Source organism: Dendrobates tinctorius, unplaced genomic scaffold, assembly GCF_039654945.1.
Source record: "Dendrobates tinctorius isolate UK_male_01 unplaced genomic scaffold, ASM3965494v1 ptg000022l, whole genome shotgun sequence".
NCBI classification, from domain to species: domain Eukaryota; kingdom Metazoa; phylum Chordata; class Amphibia; order Anura; family Dendrobatidae; genus Dendrobates; species Dendrobates tinctorius.
Genome location: NW_027361690.1, coordinates 26,264,637 through 26,284,171, shown reverse-complemented (window position 1 = coordinate 26,284,171; position 19,535 = coordinate 26,264,637). Strand labels below are relative to the sequence as shown.

The window sequence follows — 19,535 nt, the reverse complement described above, 5'->3', positions numbered from 1 at the left end:
AAAAATTGAACCTGAAGTATTTTTTTTTGTGAAAAAAAGTTAAATGTTCATTTTTTTTTTTAAATATTCAAAAAATTCCTGTGACGCACCTAAAGGGTTAATAAACTTCTTGAATGTGGTTTTGAGCACCTTAAGGGGTGCAGTTTTTAGAATGGTGTCACTTTTGGGTATTTTCTATCATATAGACCCCGCAAAGTGGCTTCAGATGTGATGTGATCCGTAAAAATAAAATGGTGTTGCAAAAATGAGAAATCGCTGGTCAATTTTTAACCCTTATAACTTCCTAACAAAAAAAAAATTTTGGTTACAAAATTGTGCTGATGTAAAGTAAACATGTGGGAAATGTTACTTATCAAGTTTTTTGTGTGCTGTATCTCTGTGATTTAAGGGCATAAAAATTCAAAGTTAGAAAATTGCGAAATTTTCAAAATTTTTGCCAAATTTCCGTTTTTTTCACAAATAAACGCAAGTTATTTTAATGAAATTTTACCACTAACATGAAGTACAATATGTCACGAGAAAAAAATGTCAGAATCACCGGGATCCATGGAAGCGTTTCAGAGTTATTACCTCATAAAGGGACAGTGGTCAGAATTGTAAAAATTGGCCCGGTCATGAACGTGCAAACCACCCTGGGGGCTTAAGGGGTTAAAGAGGTTGCTCACCTTTGCCAGCACATTTTTATATACAGCACTTAAAAACATGTATTTTGCGTTAAAAATCATTTTTGCAATTGGATTTCATTGCAAATATTGCGCCATTTGGCTTTTACAGGCTCTTTGTTTCCTGCACATTCAACTTCAATGTAGTCTGTGGTCATAAATCAGCTGAAAGGAGCTCAGTAAAATACGTAAGCAAATACACTCTCCTGTAAGTTCACTGACAGATCGCCTCCTTCTCTGGTTACTGCAGCTTTCTTTCCTCACACAGAGACTGAAAGACAAGGTGGCCGTGTGTGCATAACTTTCTCCATCAACTTCTATGGATGTTACAAAAAGACCCAACCCAACAAACCTGCAGCGATTCTTTAAATAGACTGAACATACAGGACTACATATAGAACAGAGCCAAAACACTGCCATATTTATTTACTGTTCTTTGGTGTTAGTAAAGTTCTTTACAAAATTAATCTCATAAGAGAGTTCCAGGAAAAATGGGCTCCACAGCTGTGATGTCACTTTCAGATTTCACAACTTAACTCAATATGCTCACACTATGGAGAGTGTTGACCCTGTGAAATGTAACACATAAAATCTGGGCCTATGTACACACATCTGTTTCTCCTCCTCTACAATAGTGGAGCACATGAGAGGAGCAAGAATTAGAAAAGACCTGTCTCCTTATACCCAGTGCCTACAGCCATATTATGGATATAGCCAAAGTTAACAAGTTGAATAGGTATCAATATACACAACTAAGGTATAATTCTGCCCCTTCATTACCCAAAAATATTTATACTCTAAGATATTCTAAAGAATGCAAATGTAAGAGGAGGTGACAATAATCCTGAAAAAACCCAGAGGTGTATGTTGTTCGTGCTACTGTCATCTACCGCCCAGACGAGACCATGCGGAACCAATCGGAAGAGGAAGAGTTGCAGGGAGGTTGAGTTTGGATATGACATCCAGTCAGGTGCCATTGATAACTGGACTCCTGTGAATAAAAGGTCTTCACGCCAAATCAGAGCAGGTCTTGGTCTTGGATCAGATGAGCACAGGGGAAGATGCTGCAGTAAGGAGTGTGCGCCAGCAGGCAGCAGCACGGTCGGAGTGGCACCAGTTCCGGAGTACAGACTACTCCGGTCAAGACCTGAGGACCCAATCTATGCCAGTCAATACCCAGAGTTCAGACTACACCAGTTAAGGCCCGAATCCCAGACCTGTGCTGCTCAAGACGCAGAGCACAGACGCCAGTCAGGAACCGGACCCAGTTTTCACCCTTTCGGACTCGAAAGACTCACCGGCGATCAAGCACCGAAGACCTGTGAGTAGACTTTGCCAGAGAGAGGACCCCTACAGTTGTGAACAGACAACGTGAGTGATCAGGGCTGTCGCTTCCAACATGGACATACAGTACAGGGATTGGCCTGGGCTAACCGACAAAACGGGGTCAACTGAAGCGAAGGATGCCAACGTGCTTTTTGGTAGACTTTGTCAGGAGGACTTGCGGCCTAGTGGGAATTTAGCGGTGATCCCCCCCATAAGGCCATTGTTTTGGGAGGAGTCTACACAGTATAGGAATGGGTATTTAATCAGTTATAGGGACATGAGCATAATCCCCAAGAAGCTTCCCTAAGATTTAAAGTGAACTTAAAGGCTTTGTGCACACATTGCAGATTTGGTGCGTTTTTTCCTTGCAGATTTTCTAGATAAACCTGAAGCAATTCTGATGCCAGCAAAGTGAATGAGAAACCTGAAGTTTCTGAGTTGCAAATTTGGTGCAGAAAATAATTTGCAGCATGTCAATTCATGTGTGTTTTTGCCTGCGTTTTTCACCACTGACTTCACGCAAAGGGTATGTGCACATTGAATAAAATTTCTGAAAAATACTGAGAACTCACATGCTACAGATTATTTTCTGCACCAAATTTGTAAGTCGAAAATAAGCAACATGTGCATGACATTTCAAAAATAATAATCTTTATTTATGTAGCGCCAACATATTCCGCAGCGCTTTACCGTTTGGCAATTTCAAACACAACAGTCATAAGTAACAACATTAACAATACAATAATTAAAGCAAAATAAGACCACCTTGCTCGTGAGAGCTTACAATCTACAATGAGGTGGGGGAGATACAAAGTACAGGTGTGTATTTACAATGATGGTCCAGCCATATTTGAGGGAGGGGGGATAGCTAGAGATAGTGAATGGTGGGCTACACACACACACTTACACATGAAATGACTTTGATTAGGGACCATGATAGGCCGCTCTGAACAAATGTGTTTTGAGGGAGCGCCAAAAACTGTGCAAGTTGTGGCTGGTCCTAATTTCATGGGGTAGAGCATTCCAGAGGATTGGCGCAGTGCGGAAGAATTCTTGGAGTCGAGAGTGGGAGGTACGGATTAGTGCAGAAGTTAGTCAAAAGTCGTTTGCAGAGCGCAGAACTTGGCTAGGCCGATAGACAGAAATGAGGAAGGAGATGTAAGGGGGTGCCACACTGTGAAGAGCTTTGTGGGTGAGAACAAGTACTTTGAACTGGATCCTGTAGTGAATCCACTTCAGGTTTCTCATTCACTTTGCTGGTATTGCTTCAGGTTTATCTAGAAAATCTGCAAGGAAAAAAAACACACCAAAATTGCAATGCGTGCACACAGCCAGATCAGTCGAAAATGCAAGGCACAAACATTCGTTTTTGCTGCTGCGTTTTTCCTGACAAGAGCTGCATTTTTCCTCCCAAGGGCTGCAGAAATGTTACTCAACGTGTGCTCACACATACCCCAAGACTAATTATAATTTTCCATATTGTATGATTTACTTGTGATTATGCTGATTCATATTAACTGTTTTCATAATTGCTGCAATTTCCCGCCATACTGAAGGAAATAAATAGTTCACTTGCTATTCCCGCCTTGTGTCCCTCTGCCTGTTGAATCCGACCACCTGCTTTACATTTGGCATAGTCAGCAGTATCGAGCCTTGCCTCAGGAAGATCTGAACGATGCGGGGAAGGCTGGAGTTACATGCAAAAATAGTGCCTGTTATGCCGTCTAAAATGGCGCCGAGCAACAACTACAAGATAGCGGTGAGTGGCACGTAATGGCAAGATGGGCGGGCGCAGGAGAAGTAAAAGGACAAGAAGCGGAGTCCAGCCATTCAAGAGGTACACCTACAGAGAGTGCCAGAACAGAAAGCACCAGCACACAGCGGTGAGTGACTGTCATAGCAGAGTGATGTTGAAGTAAAAGATCCGCCTAGGAAGAGGTGGCCCGAGGAAACGGGATGTCGAGTCAGGGCAGACTCCACCCAGTGAAAGCTGAGGGCTATGACGGGCCTCAGGAGCTGGAAGAGACAATGCCAAAAGAGTTGTATGCCGTCAGGAGAACAGCAGTAAAGTAATGGTGGAGTGGCAATTGACTTTGGCCCATTGTGAGTTGATCAAAGAGAACTGTCAAAGAGTACAACATGGCGGACAAGAAGGTGACAAGGAAAGACCTGGTAGCCTGCTGGGCAGGTTCAAGGCTGAGAAGGAGCCAGAGCCATGAACGGTGGCCTAGAGACCCTGCAGGCCCAGTTGCCGGGGGTGAGCCCCTCTTGCCACTAGGGCAAAGTGGATTGCATCCAGGCCAAGACGCATGGGGAGAAGTGGGTCCGGGTCCAGCTGGATAACTCCATGTAGGGAGTGATCGCATCCCTATCTGGCGGGACGCTGGTGCCAAGTGAGAAGATTATTGGGTCCCCTAGAGTAGAGCCAGAGGAAAGTTGAGGAAAACAGAGATGGATGTTGACGTCCACGTGAAGTCCAAGTCAGGACGAGATCTCATTGCAGAGATCTCAATCTGCACATGCGCCACCTCCGGCGACCATTTTCCCGGAGTACACTGCATTGCAGCAATGGATGTGCGGGGGTTCCGGGCTTTCACAAGATGTCGTCGGCGCCCGCGTACCACCGAGCACCACAAAACCTGCCGCTGAGCAAGTGTAGAGAAACTCGTTAAAAAGGACTGTGGTGATAAACTAGGCTGTGACAAATTAAGGCAAAATGGTGTGCTATACCAGCCCTAGAGAAGACTACAGTGGCAGAAAACGATATGTGTGAAAAGACTTCTTGCTGTGAATGAAATATGCTTAAGAGTGTGTACTCGCTATCCCTAGTACATAACCCTCATGAAGTTCAGTAAAGTTCACATGTTTGAACGGAAGTCTCATTTATTAACCTGTGGAACTTGTGGTCCTGGCCAACCAATACCATTGGCTACCAGTGTAGGAAGGGTAACCGACAGGGGGGTGACCTGCTTCTTGCCGCATACAAACACGAGACTTGAGACAGACTTTGTATTCAACAGGTCCGTTTTTATTGGCCGTTCTTCTGACGACCACAGCAATTCACCATAGCAGCTTCATACTTCTCTGTACACAGGCCCGGGTACCTTCACTTCTTTATTACTGTAATCGTGGCGTCCCTTGTGGCTCTTTTTGCTGTGGCTGCCCTAGGCCCATCCACCACAACGCTTCACCAGTCTGAGTACGCCGTCCGTTTGGTACCCCCAGGCTGTCTCCGTCTCCTGTCCTCTGGGCCACCTCCCGTGACCGTCTCAACTGTCAGTTCCCTATGGAGCCTTTCTACTGTCTCTTTCTCCTCAGCAGAACTTCCTCTCTACTGTGCTCCTCTCACTGACTGACCTTTCCAGAACCTTCCCTCAGCCTTTTATACTTCCAGTTCTGGTAACTCCACCCACCATGACCTGACAGTTTCTCTGACCAATGGCAGTTGTTCAGTCCCACTCTTACACTCTCCACTGCCCTCTAACGGTCAAACTACAATACTGCACCCTTTCTCTTTATCTCAGCGGTTTCACACCTATACTGTGCTACACCTCTGCCTTCCCACTACAGACAGTTCTGTCCATCAGTCCACCTTCCCTACACCAGCAGTCTGCACGGGCACAAGGCCCTCACAACACTAACAGCCAGCCAGGATCCACAATTGTCTAACGTGCTGGGGTGTTGGACACATGACATTTGCCTATAGATACCATGCTAGACACTGTTACACAAACATTACCTAGCTTTTAGCTATTGAGTCAGAGACGAAGTTTGATATTCCCTTAAACCCCCACACCCCATGATTTCATCCTTCCCTGTGATTTGCAGAGTCTTGGAGGGAGAAGTGAAAGTGCCTGACCTCTGAAAATTCTCTGAAGAAACGGCCAGTTGGTTTGCATGTAGACATTTCACATACTGAGCTCCAAAGCAACAAATGTGAATATCTCCACAATGAAGCGATGTAGCGCAAAATGGAAAAAAAAAGTCAGAATCGGGAAAGTTCAGGGATTTATATTGGTCACTAACTCAAAGTTTGGAACAAAGGACAGGTCCTCTTTAATACCATATTTTAAAGGGGATGTCTGGTCAAAAGATATTGTTGGCCTATCATCGGGATAAGTAATCAATAATAAATTGGTGCCGGGTGTATGAACCTAAACAATTACAAGATATTTTTCAGTTATTGGCAGTATCTACTTCACATGAAATGGAGCTACACAAGCAGGCTTATTCAAAGCATTTACATAGGGTTGCCCCCAGAGCTTACAACAGCGGATTAAAGAGGTGCTGGGTGTTGAATCCTCACCAGCTTGGTACTGATGACCTATCCACAGGACATCAATAACTTGTGACAAAACAATCCTCTCAAGGTCCAAAATTCTCTGCTGATTAAGAGACACAAATCAAAAAAATTAAGAGAACACTCAAATCAAACATTGGATCTCAATGAAAGAAAGTCAAATTGCAAATGTAACTGGTGTAATTAGCTGAAAACATAATAACTTCTAAGTAAAAGTCATCAACCAATGGAGAGTTTGAATACAAATCTCCTTGAAAATCAAAGCTAAAAATGTATCATCCAGGAACTGGCTACATGAGGCTGGGCAGGGGTTCAGGGTTCTGCACCATGAGGAACACAGGCCCAGCACAAGCATAAGGTCTGACCCTGAGAGTGTAACAACGGTCTCAGGGTCGTTGGCTTGGCACTATACTGAGAGAGGCTGCAAACCTTCATGCAACAGCACATATGGCTGTGCCATCCCGGAGGAGCAGAATTGCCTCTGCAATTTCAGTGGGATACAGGTCCCACAACATGTAGAGAAACAAACACTAGCAAAATGCAAAGATCAATCAGATAGTGGGGATAAGGAGAGTAATAGTCTGTAGCCACCACTTGTAAAACCATGTTTTTAGGTTTGCCCTGCTGTTCCCACTCTAGTGTAACTTGTCACTTTCACTGGCAGCAAAACAAATGAAACAATCACTTGTTCTAACTGAACAGATTGATATCCCGAAAGCTTACTGGCTTGGGGTTATACGTGATGTGCAAGTGCTCACTTCATTCTATTCAGCAGTGCACCTTATAGTGGCTGAAGTGCTGTTTTGCCGATACATAGCATGAAATCAAATGATAAACTCCAGGATACGAACAGCCACCATTAGAAGGAACATAGAATTTCTCTACAGTTTACAAGCTGAAGATAGCAATAAAATGGTGATCAGAAGACGCCCTCTAGTTCTGACTGCAGCCAGCAAGCAAGAGCTATGGTGTAAGAATGGACCTGCTAGCACCCCTGACATGTCCACGGTAGTAAATACTTGAACAATTGTACAGCATCATTTCATATAATGCTGCACTCTGCCGTTCCGCTGTAATTCCTCCTAGAAATCAATATGAATACATTTGAAAACTGATTGTTACCATTCAACTTGCCAAAGAAGCTTCTCCCTACAGTCTAAGGGTATATTCACACTGGGCGTTTTTGCTGCGGTTTTTTTTATGCTAATTTTCAGCTGCTTTTTACAGTACCAGCAAAGCCTATGAGATTTCAGAAATCTCATGCACACACATTGGATTTTTGTGTTATCAAGATTTTGAGCTTTGCTGCTTTTTTTGGACATAGAGGATGTCATTTCTTTCAGTGTTTTTGCAGCGTTTTTCACCCACTGACCTGACTGGATGTTGTGGAAAAAGAAAAGTCATAGACATTAGCATGGACAAAGGCACAAAAAACACGCCAAAAACGCACCTAAACCTGCGCTTTTGCCACAGCAAACTTCCCAGCAAAGAAGATCAGGTTTTGCTGCAGAAAAAAAGCAGCAAAAACACGCATTGTGAATGTGGCGCCCCCAGGGGTATGGTCGCCACAGTGGCATTACCTTCCTCCTAGGGAGTGTGATGTCATGCTTGGAAGCAATGAAGGGTCTCTCTATCAGTTAAATACAACATACAGCACAGTTCCCACTCCAGGCCAGCAGAGGGAGCTCTGAACCAAACTGAGGGGGAGGAGCTGCTCTCTGGGGGCCGGGAAGGGGAAGTTAAGTCAGTTCTGTGAGGAGGGCAAAGTGTGTGGATGTGGAAAAGAGGAGCTGGAGGACTGAGGGGAATTCAGGCCCACTTCTGTCTTCAAACGCATGGTTCGGAGTCCGGTATCCGAAGTTGTATGGATGCTGATGGAGGAACAGAAGGCTGTAAATGCTCTGTTCTCAACTAAGACTCGGAGGCACAGCTGTAATGTGTGTGAGCCAGAAGAGATAGAAGGCTACGGCTGCCTGCCATACGAGGGGCGTTCTGAAGAGAGCAAGCAAGGGGGACTTCAGTGTAACTCAGTACTGCAAGTACCTCAGATAAGCGCTAGGAAGCAGACTACACAACCCATCTGCATAGGGAGATTCCTAAGTTGCTTCCAGGCTGGCCAACTCTTGTTCCATCTGTGATCTGGATCCTGGACTGCACTGACAAAGCAAAGTAAAGGTAAATGTAACTGCACCCTGTTGTGTCATTGCATTCTTCCTGCAACCCCTTCAGCACTGCCACATCTCTATGCCAAACAGTGCACCCTCTCCCTCAACACCTATTACCACTGCCCTGGGACTAGAGGTCCACCTGTGGCGAGCTTCAACATCATTGCTGCACCACACCATCTGTCCCAGAGAAGCTACCCTGCAGCGCTGGTCAAACTGACCAGAAACCACAGGTGGCGTCACGAATCATCTCAATAACTTTATCCCCATCACTCTACCCCTTTTACATTGACTGCCTGATGCCACGGACCTGGTCACTGCCACTGACATCTCCCATTGAAATCAACGGTCCCAGCACAGAGTACCCTACTGCCTCCGGGGCGGGTCATGAACTTTCTCTAATACTGTCAGCTCTGACTGGACACTGTCTGAGTGTCAATCGAGTCTGATCCAAGGGACTTTCTTTTCAGATAATTTTCTGCCCTTGCTGCAGATTGTTAAAACATAGCAAACTGCACTGTAAGTTCATTGCTGATCAATGTAGAGGGATGTGTCCAAAATTAAATCTCAAACTTTCACAGAGTAATCCAATTGGAGTGATATATAAAATGTTACTTTTCAATTATCATACATAAATTATATTACTGTATCATTTACAATGAGCTCAGTGATCACAGAGCACAGATACAGATATGGTGTTGGAAATGTAATGGGGGAAATCTGACTGATAAAGTTATGTTTTGTCTGTCTATACACCTAAAAGGTGTCAAATATAACCTGGTGTTAATTGTAATAGGAAAAGCAGTCACCTTTCAACGGCTAATGATAGCACTACATCAGATGGCTTCTAATACAGCTGGCCAAGTTCTAGTTTCTAATACGTCTGTGCTATCATTAGCCCCTAATACATCCGTCCTATCATTAGCCTCTAATACATCCGTCCTATCATTAGCCTCTAATACATCCGTCCTATCATTAGCCTCTAATACATCCGTCCTATCATTAGCCCCTAATACATCCGTCCTATCATTAGCCCCTAATACATCCGTCCTATCATTAGCCCCTAATACATCCGTCCTATCATTAGCGCCTAATACATCCGTTCTATCATTAGCCCCTAATACATCCGTCCTATCATTAGCCCCTAATACATCCGTCCTATCATTAGCCCCTAATACATCCGTCCTATCATTAGCCTCTAATACATCCGTCCTATCATTAGCCCCTAATACATCCGTCCTATCATTAGCCTCTAATACATCCGTCCTATCATTAGCCTCTAATACATCCGTCCTATCATTAGCCTCTAATACATCCGTCCTATCATTAGCCTCTAATACATCCGTCCTATCATTAGCCTCCAATACATCCGTCCTATCATTAGCCTCCAATACATCCGTCCTATCATTAGCCTCTAATACATCCGTCCTATCATTAGCCTCTAATACATCCGTCCTATCATTAGCCTCTAATACATCCGTCCTATCATTAGCCCCTAATACATCCGTCCTATCATTAGCCCCTAATACATCCGTCCTATCATTAGCCTCTAATACATCCGTCCTATCATTAGCCCCTAATACATCCGTCCTATCATTAGCCCCTAATACATCCGTCCTATCATTAGCCTCTAATACATCCGTCCTATCATTAGCCTCTAATACATCCGTCCTATCATTAGCCTCTAATACATCCGTCCTATCATTAGCCTCTAATACATCCGTCCTATCATTAGCCTCTAATACATCCGTCCTATCATTAGCCTCTAATACATCCGTCCTATCATTAGCCCCTAATACATCCGTCCTATCATTAGCCCCTAATACATCCGTCCTATCATTAGCCTCTAATACATCCGTCCTATCATTAGCCTCTAATACATCCGTCCTATCATTAGCCTTTAATACATTCGTCCTATCATTAGCCTTTAATACATCCGTCCTATCATTAGCCTCTAATACATCCGTCCTATCATTAGCCTCTAATACATCCGTCCTATCATTAGCCTCTAATACATCCGTCCTATCATTAGCCTCTAATACATCCGTCCTATCATTAGCCTTTAATACATCCGTCCTATCATTAGCCTCTAATACATCCGTCCTATCATTAGCCTCTAATACATCCGTCCTATCATTAGCCTTTAATACATCCGTCCTATCATTAGCCTTTAATACATCCGTCCTATCATTAGCCTCTAATACATCCGTCCTATCATTAGCCTCTAATACATCCGTCCTATCATTAGCCCCTAATACATCCGTCCTATCATTAGCCTCTAATACATCCGTCCTATCATTAGCCTCTAATACATCCGTCCTATCATTAGCCTTTAATACATCCGTCCTATCTGTCGTATCATTAGTAATAAATAGGGACATCAGGATATATCTGACACCTTTTAGGTGGATAGACAGACAAAACTTAACTTTTTATGAATGAATTTCCCCCATTACATTTCCAACACCATATCTGTATCTGTGCTCTGTGATCACGGAGCTAATTGTAAATAATACAGTAATATGTTATGTATGATTATTAATCACTCCAATTGGATTAGTCTGTGAAAGTTTCAAGATGCACTGTACTCACCTTTCCCAGGTCCGCTGGCGAGTCTCTGCTCCTAGTGTATGGTGTTGGCTGCAGTGCGGACATTCGATCAGCAGCCAGTGAGCTCTGTAGCTCTGAAGGGGGGCGTTCTATCTACACCAGCAAAACCACTGAGGTCACTGACCAGCTGCCGTGCTGTTAACGTAACACCAGTGCCACAGTCAATGCTAGACATCGGGAGCAGCGGCAGACCAACATTATCTGAAAGGGGACAACCTCTTTGGCTTTGTGGATATACAGGCACGGCCTTAATTACAGCCATTTAACAACTTGCCGACTGCTCATCATTTTCAAATATTGGGGCACTTTAGAACGTCCTCACAGAATCAGCAGCGGCACAGAAATCCTAGAATGGTAGAGTTGGACGGACCTCCAGGGTCATTGTGTCCAACCCCTGCTCAGGGCAGGATTCACTAAATCATCTGACAGATGTCTGTCCGGCCTCTGTCTGAAGACTTCCAATGAAAGAGAAGTCATGGATTTCCTTTATTTAGCTTGACATTTTCCCTCGTTATTGGCAAAAATTCAAATCTAAAAGTTACACAAAAATTAGGCTCTACAAATCAAGACCAAAATAAAAAATATTTGAACAGATGAAAAAGAAAAAAAAAAAACTTTACAGCTACTGTAAATGTGCTTGGTCATGAAAAATTGTTATGGGCACCTCGAAAGGGGTAATTTTGTTTTTTGTTTAAATGCCTTAAGTTTTTGCTAAAAACATTTTTTGTAGTTAGGTTTTACTTTTCATTACACATTTTCACAGGTTATCTTCTGTAGCCTATGTGTTTCCTTGACTATTGATGGCTGAAGAATGAGTAAGCGGAGAGTCAGTGTGCTTGTTCTGACAGCTGAATTTATAACGCTTATCTTATATTATACTTTTTTTCCTACCTCTTCTCAGCTGATTTATGACCACATGAAAGTTGAGTTTAACAATGTGTTCAAGAGGACCTATATCGTCTGACATATATATGGCTGCAACCAGTATTGGGTTTGCATATACACACTTCAATATTGTCCTATCAGTGCCATTCTGATTGGCAACACGGCCCTTTGATAAGTGGAAGAGTAATGTTCATTTATGAATTTATTCTGAAATTTTAAAGGAGAAATTCCAGAGGAACTGCAACACACACAAAAGTGACACTCCAAAGTTGTAATTCACTAGAACAGAAGAGCCTGAAGAGTGGACTGGTCGTCTTTAATAGTTAAGTTAGTTTTGTAATAAAGGCAGGGGTGTGAATGGAAAGGGAACATTACGACAAACCCTTGGTCACTTCCATTAACATAACACACAAAATATCTGGACAGTCATAAAAAAACCGTTGACGCCGATTCTTAATTTGGTGTGTGTGTTTTTAGGCCACTATTTTGTTTTTGCCTTGTGTTATTCAATGCCATTTATGCTGCAAATTCTTCAAAATGGTGGGCGCAGTTCATGAATTTAGCCCCAAATCAAACATGGTCTTTATTGTTATCTTCAATCTTTTTATAGTGAGTTTTTAGTGCAAAAAGTCACATGTATTCCAAAATGATACAAATATTACACTAAAATAACTATAGCACATAAAGTCAATCTGGGGTGGGGGTGTTTGGAGTACATTTACGGAAAATATTTGCAAATGATTAATCAAGCAAAAATATCTGGAAATCCTAAACTCCACTTCCACGTTGGCAAGCTGAAAAAAAAAAAACCCAGGCAACCGCATAAAATAGACTTAAAAAAAAAGGCACAAAACACAAAAAATTAGACAAAAAGGCACACTGCATAAATGATTTGGGCTTTTAGGGTCTTTACACTGCACCTAATGTTACTAACATCAGAACACTACTTCCCATACGTGGTTTCTCCGTTAATACAGCATTACAAATAGCTAACAAAAGGACACAACTGAAGACTGAAAGCTGGAGGCCAAACAGTAAAGAACTTGTCAACTTTCCAAAATGAGAGTAATGCTCAGGCACAATCATCTCAGTGCACATACCCTGGTAAATCCAGCAGATATTAGAGGCATTATCGACATTTCATCTCGATCACTTTGTCTTCAGTGGCAGGACATGGAAAATAAAAGGGAAAAGCGTTAGTAGAACGAGCATTATCTATCACATAGCCACTGTGCCAACATCATTAATCTTGGGAGCTGAATACATGTCACTTAACATGTAAATATTAGTATCTCCAGCTTGTTCCAACTAGGATGCAATATTAAAGCAATTTGGGGCCTGGCTCATGGGTGATCTTTAAAGAGAAACTGTCATCTGAATTATGCTGCCCAAACCACTGGCAGCATGAATCTGAGCCCGGCGGTACGATTGTAGCCACTGCATTTCAGAGAGAATACACTTTAATGATCCATCCAGAATCCATAGCTTGAGTAAGTCAATCAAACTATGTGGAAGAGCGGACGAATGGATCACAAAGCCTTTGGCCACGCCAGGAGTGCACTTTCAAAACACTGTACATATGAACTAGAAAAAGATATCATAGAAGTATAAAACGCAGAATTAAACTATAAAGATGAGCTTACTGACAGGGACAATCTGGTGCAAGACAATATGTGAACAGGTTAATAAAAAGAAAAACAAAATAATTATAATTTACCTCTGCTGGAAAAAAACAATACAGCTGTGACAAATAACAGTAATGGAAAAAAATGTAGTTCAAGGTTGCTTGAAATCAATCATTTTTAGGGCTCGTGCACATGACCGTATTATCAGTCCAAGTGTGATCCGACAAAGCATCGGACAGCACTCGGACCAATATTATCCTATGGGATAGCGTACATGCCTGATTCTTTCACTCGAACAAAGTCAATCACAACATGCACGGTTTGCAGCCGATATTCAGATCGCACTCAGTCATGCAAGTCAATGAGTCCATGGAAAAAAAAAAAAATGAACTGCACTCGGATGACATCTGAGATCGGTGCGATTTTCACGAACTGACAGAATGGAGAAGGAAAAAAATATTTTCATCTTCTCCTCATCCCAGAAAATCAGATCACATTATTATCATACGCTAATCAAACTCTCATCAGAGTGTGACTAGCATAATTGACCAGATTATTTCGGATGGGAGAAAATACGGTCATGTGTCCCTAGCTTAATGTTCTTTAGGAAAAAATATTTATCTATGAAGCTGGTCAAAAACGTACATTTTACTGATAAAACCTTCTCAGAAAGACCACATATTGTCGCAAGTTACAGTAAAAAAAACCACACAGACATTTTGATTGAAATGAGATATGGAAATGACCACTATACGCCATACAGTCTGTGGAATAGTGATACTATGTTTTAAAGGGACCTGTATGCATTATTCGCAGGCCAATGATTTTTTCACATTTTCAAATAAATAAAGTGACCATTTTTTATCAGTATCCAGTCTCGAGGAAACCGCAACAGAGGTGCCAGTGGATCGCGGCGTCTGGTATAACGTACTCATGCACTGGTTAGATGTACTTAGCCTGCACTATTTAGTACGATGATGTTTTCCCTGCTAGCAGTGCAAGGGCTAATCTTTTCAGTTGAGGCTCCTCGAGCGTTCTTGCTTTGATGGTCTCAGTTGTTGAATGTTGACCACTCTTCTCTGCTATATATGCTTACATTTGGCACTTAGGAGTTGGAGGATGTGGAGACACAGGGGTCATTGGGTGCTCTAGTCCACTAGCGGAAACCGCATGGACCAGGGATCATCTCACCGAACACCCAACTCTACTTTTACCATGGACATAATACTACTCAGACAACACAAGATGATGGTAAAACAGCGTGGCAATACTTTACTGAACCACAAAACAGGCAAATAACATGTGGAACTGTCCCAGCAAAATACCCAAGATGGTGGAAAATTACAGAGTTTCATCCTTCCGCTGACTTGCCGGGATAAGAGCAGCTGTGACTTCAGAGTTTTCAAGGATGACTACCCTCACCTGTGGCATGCACCAAGAGGGGGTAACAACAAGCTTAGGAAGCCAACTGTTCATTGAGATACAAGGCCAGGTGACTGGAGGGTCACATCCTGGCTTCTCCAAACATCTCCATGGAGCCAGGTGACTGGTGGGTCCCAATCCTGGTTTTTCCTAACGTTTCCATGGGACTTAGGTGACCGATGGGTCCAAATCCTGACTACCCCAAATGTATCCATGGGTTCAGTGATTGTCAGTGAAGCAGATCTGTATTCTTTCAGCTGGGGCCATGGTGCCCTAGGCAAACATCCTGTAGATTGTTAAATCTGTGTCCCTCGTGGCGACATGGTCTGTCAGCTATCCTGTAGTGTTCCTGGCTGTGGTTTTGTAAAAAGACTCTGGTTCCTTGGATTTCTGGATCGCTTGGCCGTGTCTGGATGTACAGTTGTGCTTAAAAGTTTACATTGATTTCTTGGCCTTTTCTCAGAGAATATGAATGATAACACCAAACCTTTTTCTCCACTCATGGTTAGTGGTTGGGTGAAGCCATTTATTGTCAAACTGTGTTTATGCTTTTTAAATCATAATGACAACACAAAACATCCAAATGACCCTGATCAAAAGCTCATATACCCTGGCCTCATAACATGCACAGAAGTTGTCACAAATGGGTTTGAATGGCTACTAAAGGTAACATCCTCACCTGTGACCTGTTTGCTTGTAATCAGTGTGTGAGTTTCTGTGATCCAGACAAACTCTTGCATCTTTTATCCAGTCACTGACATTTCTGGATTGTGAGTCACGGGGAAAGCAAAAAGAATTGTCAACGGATCTACGGGAAAAGGTAGTTGAACTGTAGAAAACAGGAAAGGGATACAAAAAGATATTCAAGGAATTGATAATGCCAGTCAGCAGCGTTCCATCTGTGATTAACAAATGGAAAATCAGGGGCCCTGGAAAAACAAAACCACGGTCAGATAGACCAACAAAAATTTTGTCCTCAACTGCCAGGAAAATTGTTTGGGATGCAAAAAAACCCCCCACAAATAACATCAGCTGAAATACTGGACTCTGAAAACTAGCATTGTGGCTATTTCAAGATGCACAATAAGGAGGCACTTGAAGAAAAATGGGCTGCATGGTCTAGTCGCCAGAAAAAAGTCATTACTGCGCAAATGCCACAAAATATCTCGCGTACAATACGCAAAACTTCTGGAACAAGGTAATTTGGAGTGAAAAGACCAAAAATGGACTTTTTGGCCACAACCTTTAACCTTACATTTGGAGAGAGGTCAATATGGCCTATAAGGAAAGGAACACCATTCCTACTGTAAAGTACAGAGGTGGATCACTGATGTTTTGGGGTGTGTGAGCTACATAGGAAACTTGGTCAAAGCTAAAGGAAAGATGAATGCAGCACGTTATCAGCAAATACTGGAGGCAAATTTGCAATTATCAGCCCGGAAGCTGCACATGGGACGTACTTGGACATTCCAACATGACAATGATCCAAAACACAAGGCCAAATCGACTTGTCTTTGGCTACAGCACAACAAAGTGAAGGTTCTCAGTCCTCTGTCACGTCTGCCATGTCTGTTTGTCTCAAGAACTCCTGGAGCGATGTGCATGCGCATGCTTTGTCTGCTGTCCTGCATGTCCCCTAGAGCAGTGCGCACACTCACCTCATGTCTGAGCTACAGGATGCCTGCGTTTCTGCTCTGCCTTCTGTGATCTTCTCGTCATGTCTGGAGTCCTTGATCATGTGACATTTCTTAAGATCCTGCACTGTCTGGTTCTGCAATCATCTCGTCATGTCTAGAATCCCGGATCATGTGTTCTTCCTAGGATCCTGCACTGGTTGGTTCGGTGATCATCTCGTCATGTCTGAAACCCTGATCATGTGACGTTTCCTTAGATCCTGCACTGTCTGGTTCTGCTATCATCTCGTCATGTCTAGAATCCCGGAAGTGCTCCCCTGGTCCTGACCTGGAGGAGGAGGTGCTATGCCCTATATCAGGCCGCCTCTTCCTATGCTCAGGGCCTGATTATTGTGTTGCTTCCCTGCAAGGCTCTGGGTCTGTGGGGTTGCTCCCTCTATTCTGTGCCCTTGCACTTTGCTCTGTAGTGCGTCTCTGCACACGCTCCGTGCTCGTATTCCGCTTCTTGTCTTGTGCCATGTCTTGTGTTGTGTCTCGTGCCATGTTTGTCTTTGCCTTGCTTTGCCTTGTAGTACTTCTGCTGTTCTCTGTCTTAGTCTGTTTTGCTATGTCTCGCCTTAGCTATGCTTTGACTTGTAGTCCTTCCTGTGTTCTCTGCCTCGCCTGTTTTGCCATGTCTTGCTTTTGCTATGCTTTGACTTGTAGTCCTCCCTGTGTTCTCTGCCTTGCTATTCCTTGCTTTGTGTTCCTCCCTATGGTCTCAGTCTTTGCTTGCTCTGCCTCGCTCTCTCCTATGGTTCTCTGTAGTGCTCCCTGGCACACGCACCATTTCTCCTCTCTTTAGTGCTCGTTTCTATGTCTAGTCCCAAGGTCTTCCCTTGGCCCGGCTCTGGGCTTCTGCCTACGCTCCGCTGCTAGACTCTGTCCTCGCTCTGACCTGGCTCTGTTTCTGCTTGTTCCTTGCCTTGTTCCTTGCCTTGTTCCCTGCCTTGTCCTTGCATTGAACCCTGGCGTAGGTTCCCCTTGGCCATCTGCTGTGCCGTGGTAAGTGCCACGTGTTTGTGTACAGCCGTGAGCACTGGCCAGTGTGGGGTGCCCCCTGCGTGGCTCCTAGCACGCAGCCCTTCCTTGTGCCCTGGCGTGGCTCCTAGCACGCACCCTGCCTTAAACCCTGGCATCGCTCCTAGCACGCACCCTGCCTTGAACCTTGGAGTGTCTCTACACGCACTCTGTCTTGTACCTTGTGCCTTGGCGTGTCTCTACACGCACTCTGTCTTGTGCCTTGGCGTGTCTCTTCACGCACTCTGTCTTATCCTATGCTTTGGCGTGGCTCTACACACGCACCCTGTCTCGTTTGTGAACCTTGGCGTGTCCCCTACACACGCACCTTGCTTTGAACCCTGGCGTGTCCCCTACACACGCACCTTGCCTTGAACCCTGGCGTGTCCCCTACACACGCACCTTGCCTTGCACTTAGCCTTGACCCCTGGCGTGTCCCCTACACACGCACCTAGCCTTGGACCTTGGCGTGTTCCCTAACACGCGCCCTGCCTGGATATCTTCGTGCCTCCTTGCCTGGACCCTGGTTTGCCTGCCAGATGCCCGGAACCTGTCGATCGCTGCCAGAGATCACGAGCTGGATGACTGCGGCCTGACCTCCGGAGCTGATGTCCGCAGCCTGATGCCTTGATGATGTCGATCGTTGCCAGCAGTCCGGAGTCCGATGCCATCATGCCATTACCTGTACCTAGGCGTGCCACCTGGCAGGTACCATGTTATGGACCTTGGTGTGCCCACGCGCGCACCTTGCACGTTTTGCTTGTTTACACTGTATGTGATCCTGAGTTATTCTAATGAAGTTACCTTGCACCTACGTCTTGTCTCGTCTTGCTTCCTGCTCGTCCTTGTCGTCAGACACTCGTCTAGTGTCCCCTGAGCCGGCCGTCTGGTCCCAGCAGTTGTGGTGACTCACCCCCTTGGTCTTGCCCCTGACACTCCCTGTATAGGGGGTGGATTCTCACAAGGTTAGCTCGCCCTCGGTGGGTGGGTGCCACGACCCAGAGGGTCCACTCAAAAAATGGGCTCAGCAGGAGCCGAGTCCGTCACATCATCTCAGTCTCCTGACCGCAATATCATTGAGCCACTCTGGGGAAATCTTAACCGTGCTAGACAGACCAGGAATATGCAGGACTTGAAGGCTTTTTGCCAAGAAGAGTGAACAGCTTTACCATCTGAGAAAATAAAGAACCTCACACATAACTACGGCAAAAGACTTCAAGCTTTCACTGATGTTAGAGGGGGCAATACACGGTATTAAGAAATGGGGTATGTGAACTTTTGATCAGGGTCATTTGGATGTTTTGGGTTGTCAATATGATTTAAAAAGAGAAAACACAGTAGTTTGAAAATAAATGGCTTCACCCAACCACTAACCATGAGAGGAGAAAAATTTTTGGTGTTATCATTCATATTCTCTGAAAAAAGGCCAAGAAAACAAAAATTCTGCTTGGGTATGTAAACTATTGAGCACAGCTGTATATTATTACAGAGGTGCATAACTGTTCTTCAAGCCATTAATCACAGGTCAAGGAGAAGGGGTGAGGAGACTAACTTGCATTGTTTGATTATTTAATCTATTTGCATGGTTTTTCCTCCTCTGTTTTGAAGTCAACAATATGTATGGCCTGGTATAATGTCCAATCAACATATCAGCAAACATCATTGTTCAATGACCCTGCATCACTGTCTTGCAAATTGCAAAAATAGCAGATAATAAGCTGTAGGAGCGGATATAAACTTAGGCATTCAAAATATCATAAATCAACATTTAAGACTCATGCTACAACACTCTATGGTTCTTGACCAACTGAAGAAGAAACGTATAAATTCAAAAATCAACATAAAGC

General features: G+C 43.9%; 1 protein-coding gene across 8 annotated transcripts in view; it reads right to left on the bottom strand.

Moving 5' to 3' along the window:
• Positions 1-19,535, bottom strand: part of PDE8A (phosphodiesterase 8A) — a 523,736-nt gene that overhangs the window by 99,714 nt on the left and 404,487 nt on the right. For all 8 annotated transcript variants that reach the window (XM_073568515.1, XM_073568511.1, XM_073568512.1 and 5 more), the window contains one exon: positions 13,049-13,106. In XM_073568515.1, the coding sequence (XP_073424616.1) occupies positions 13,049-13,106 (58 nt within the window). The remainder of the gene's footprint in view (positions 1-13,048; positions 13,107-19,535) is intronic.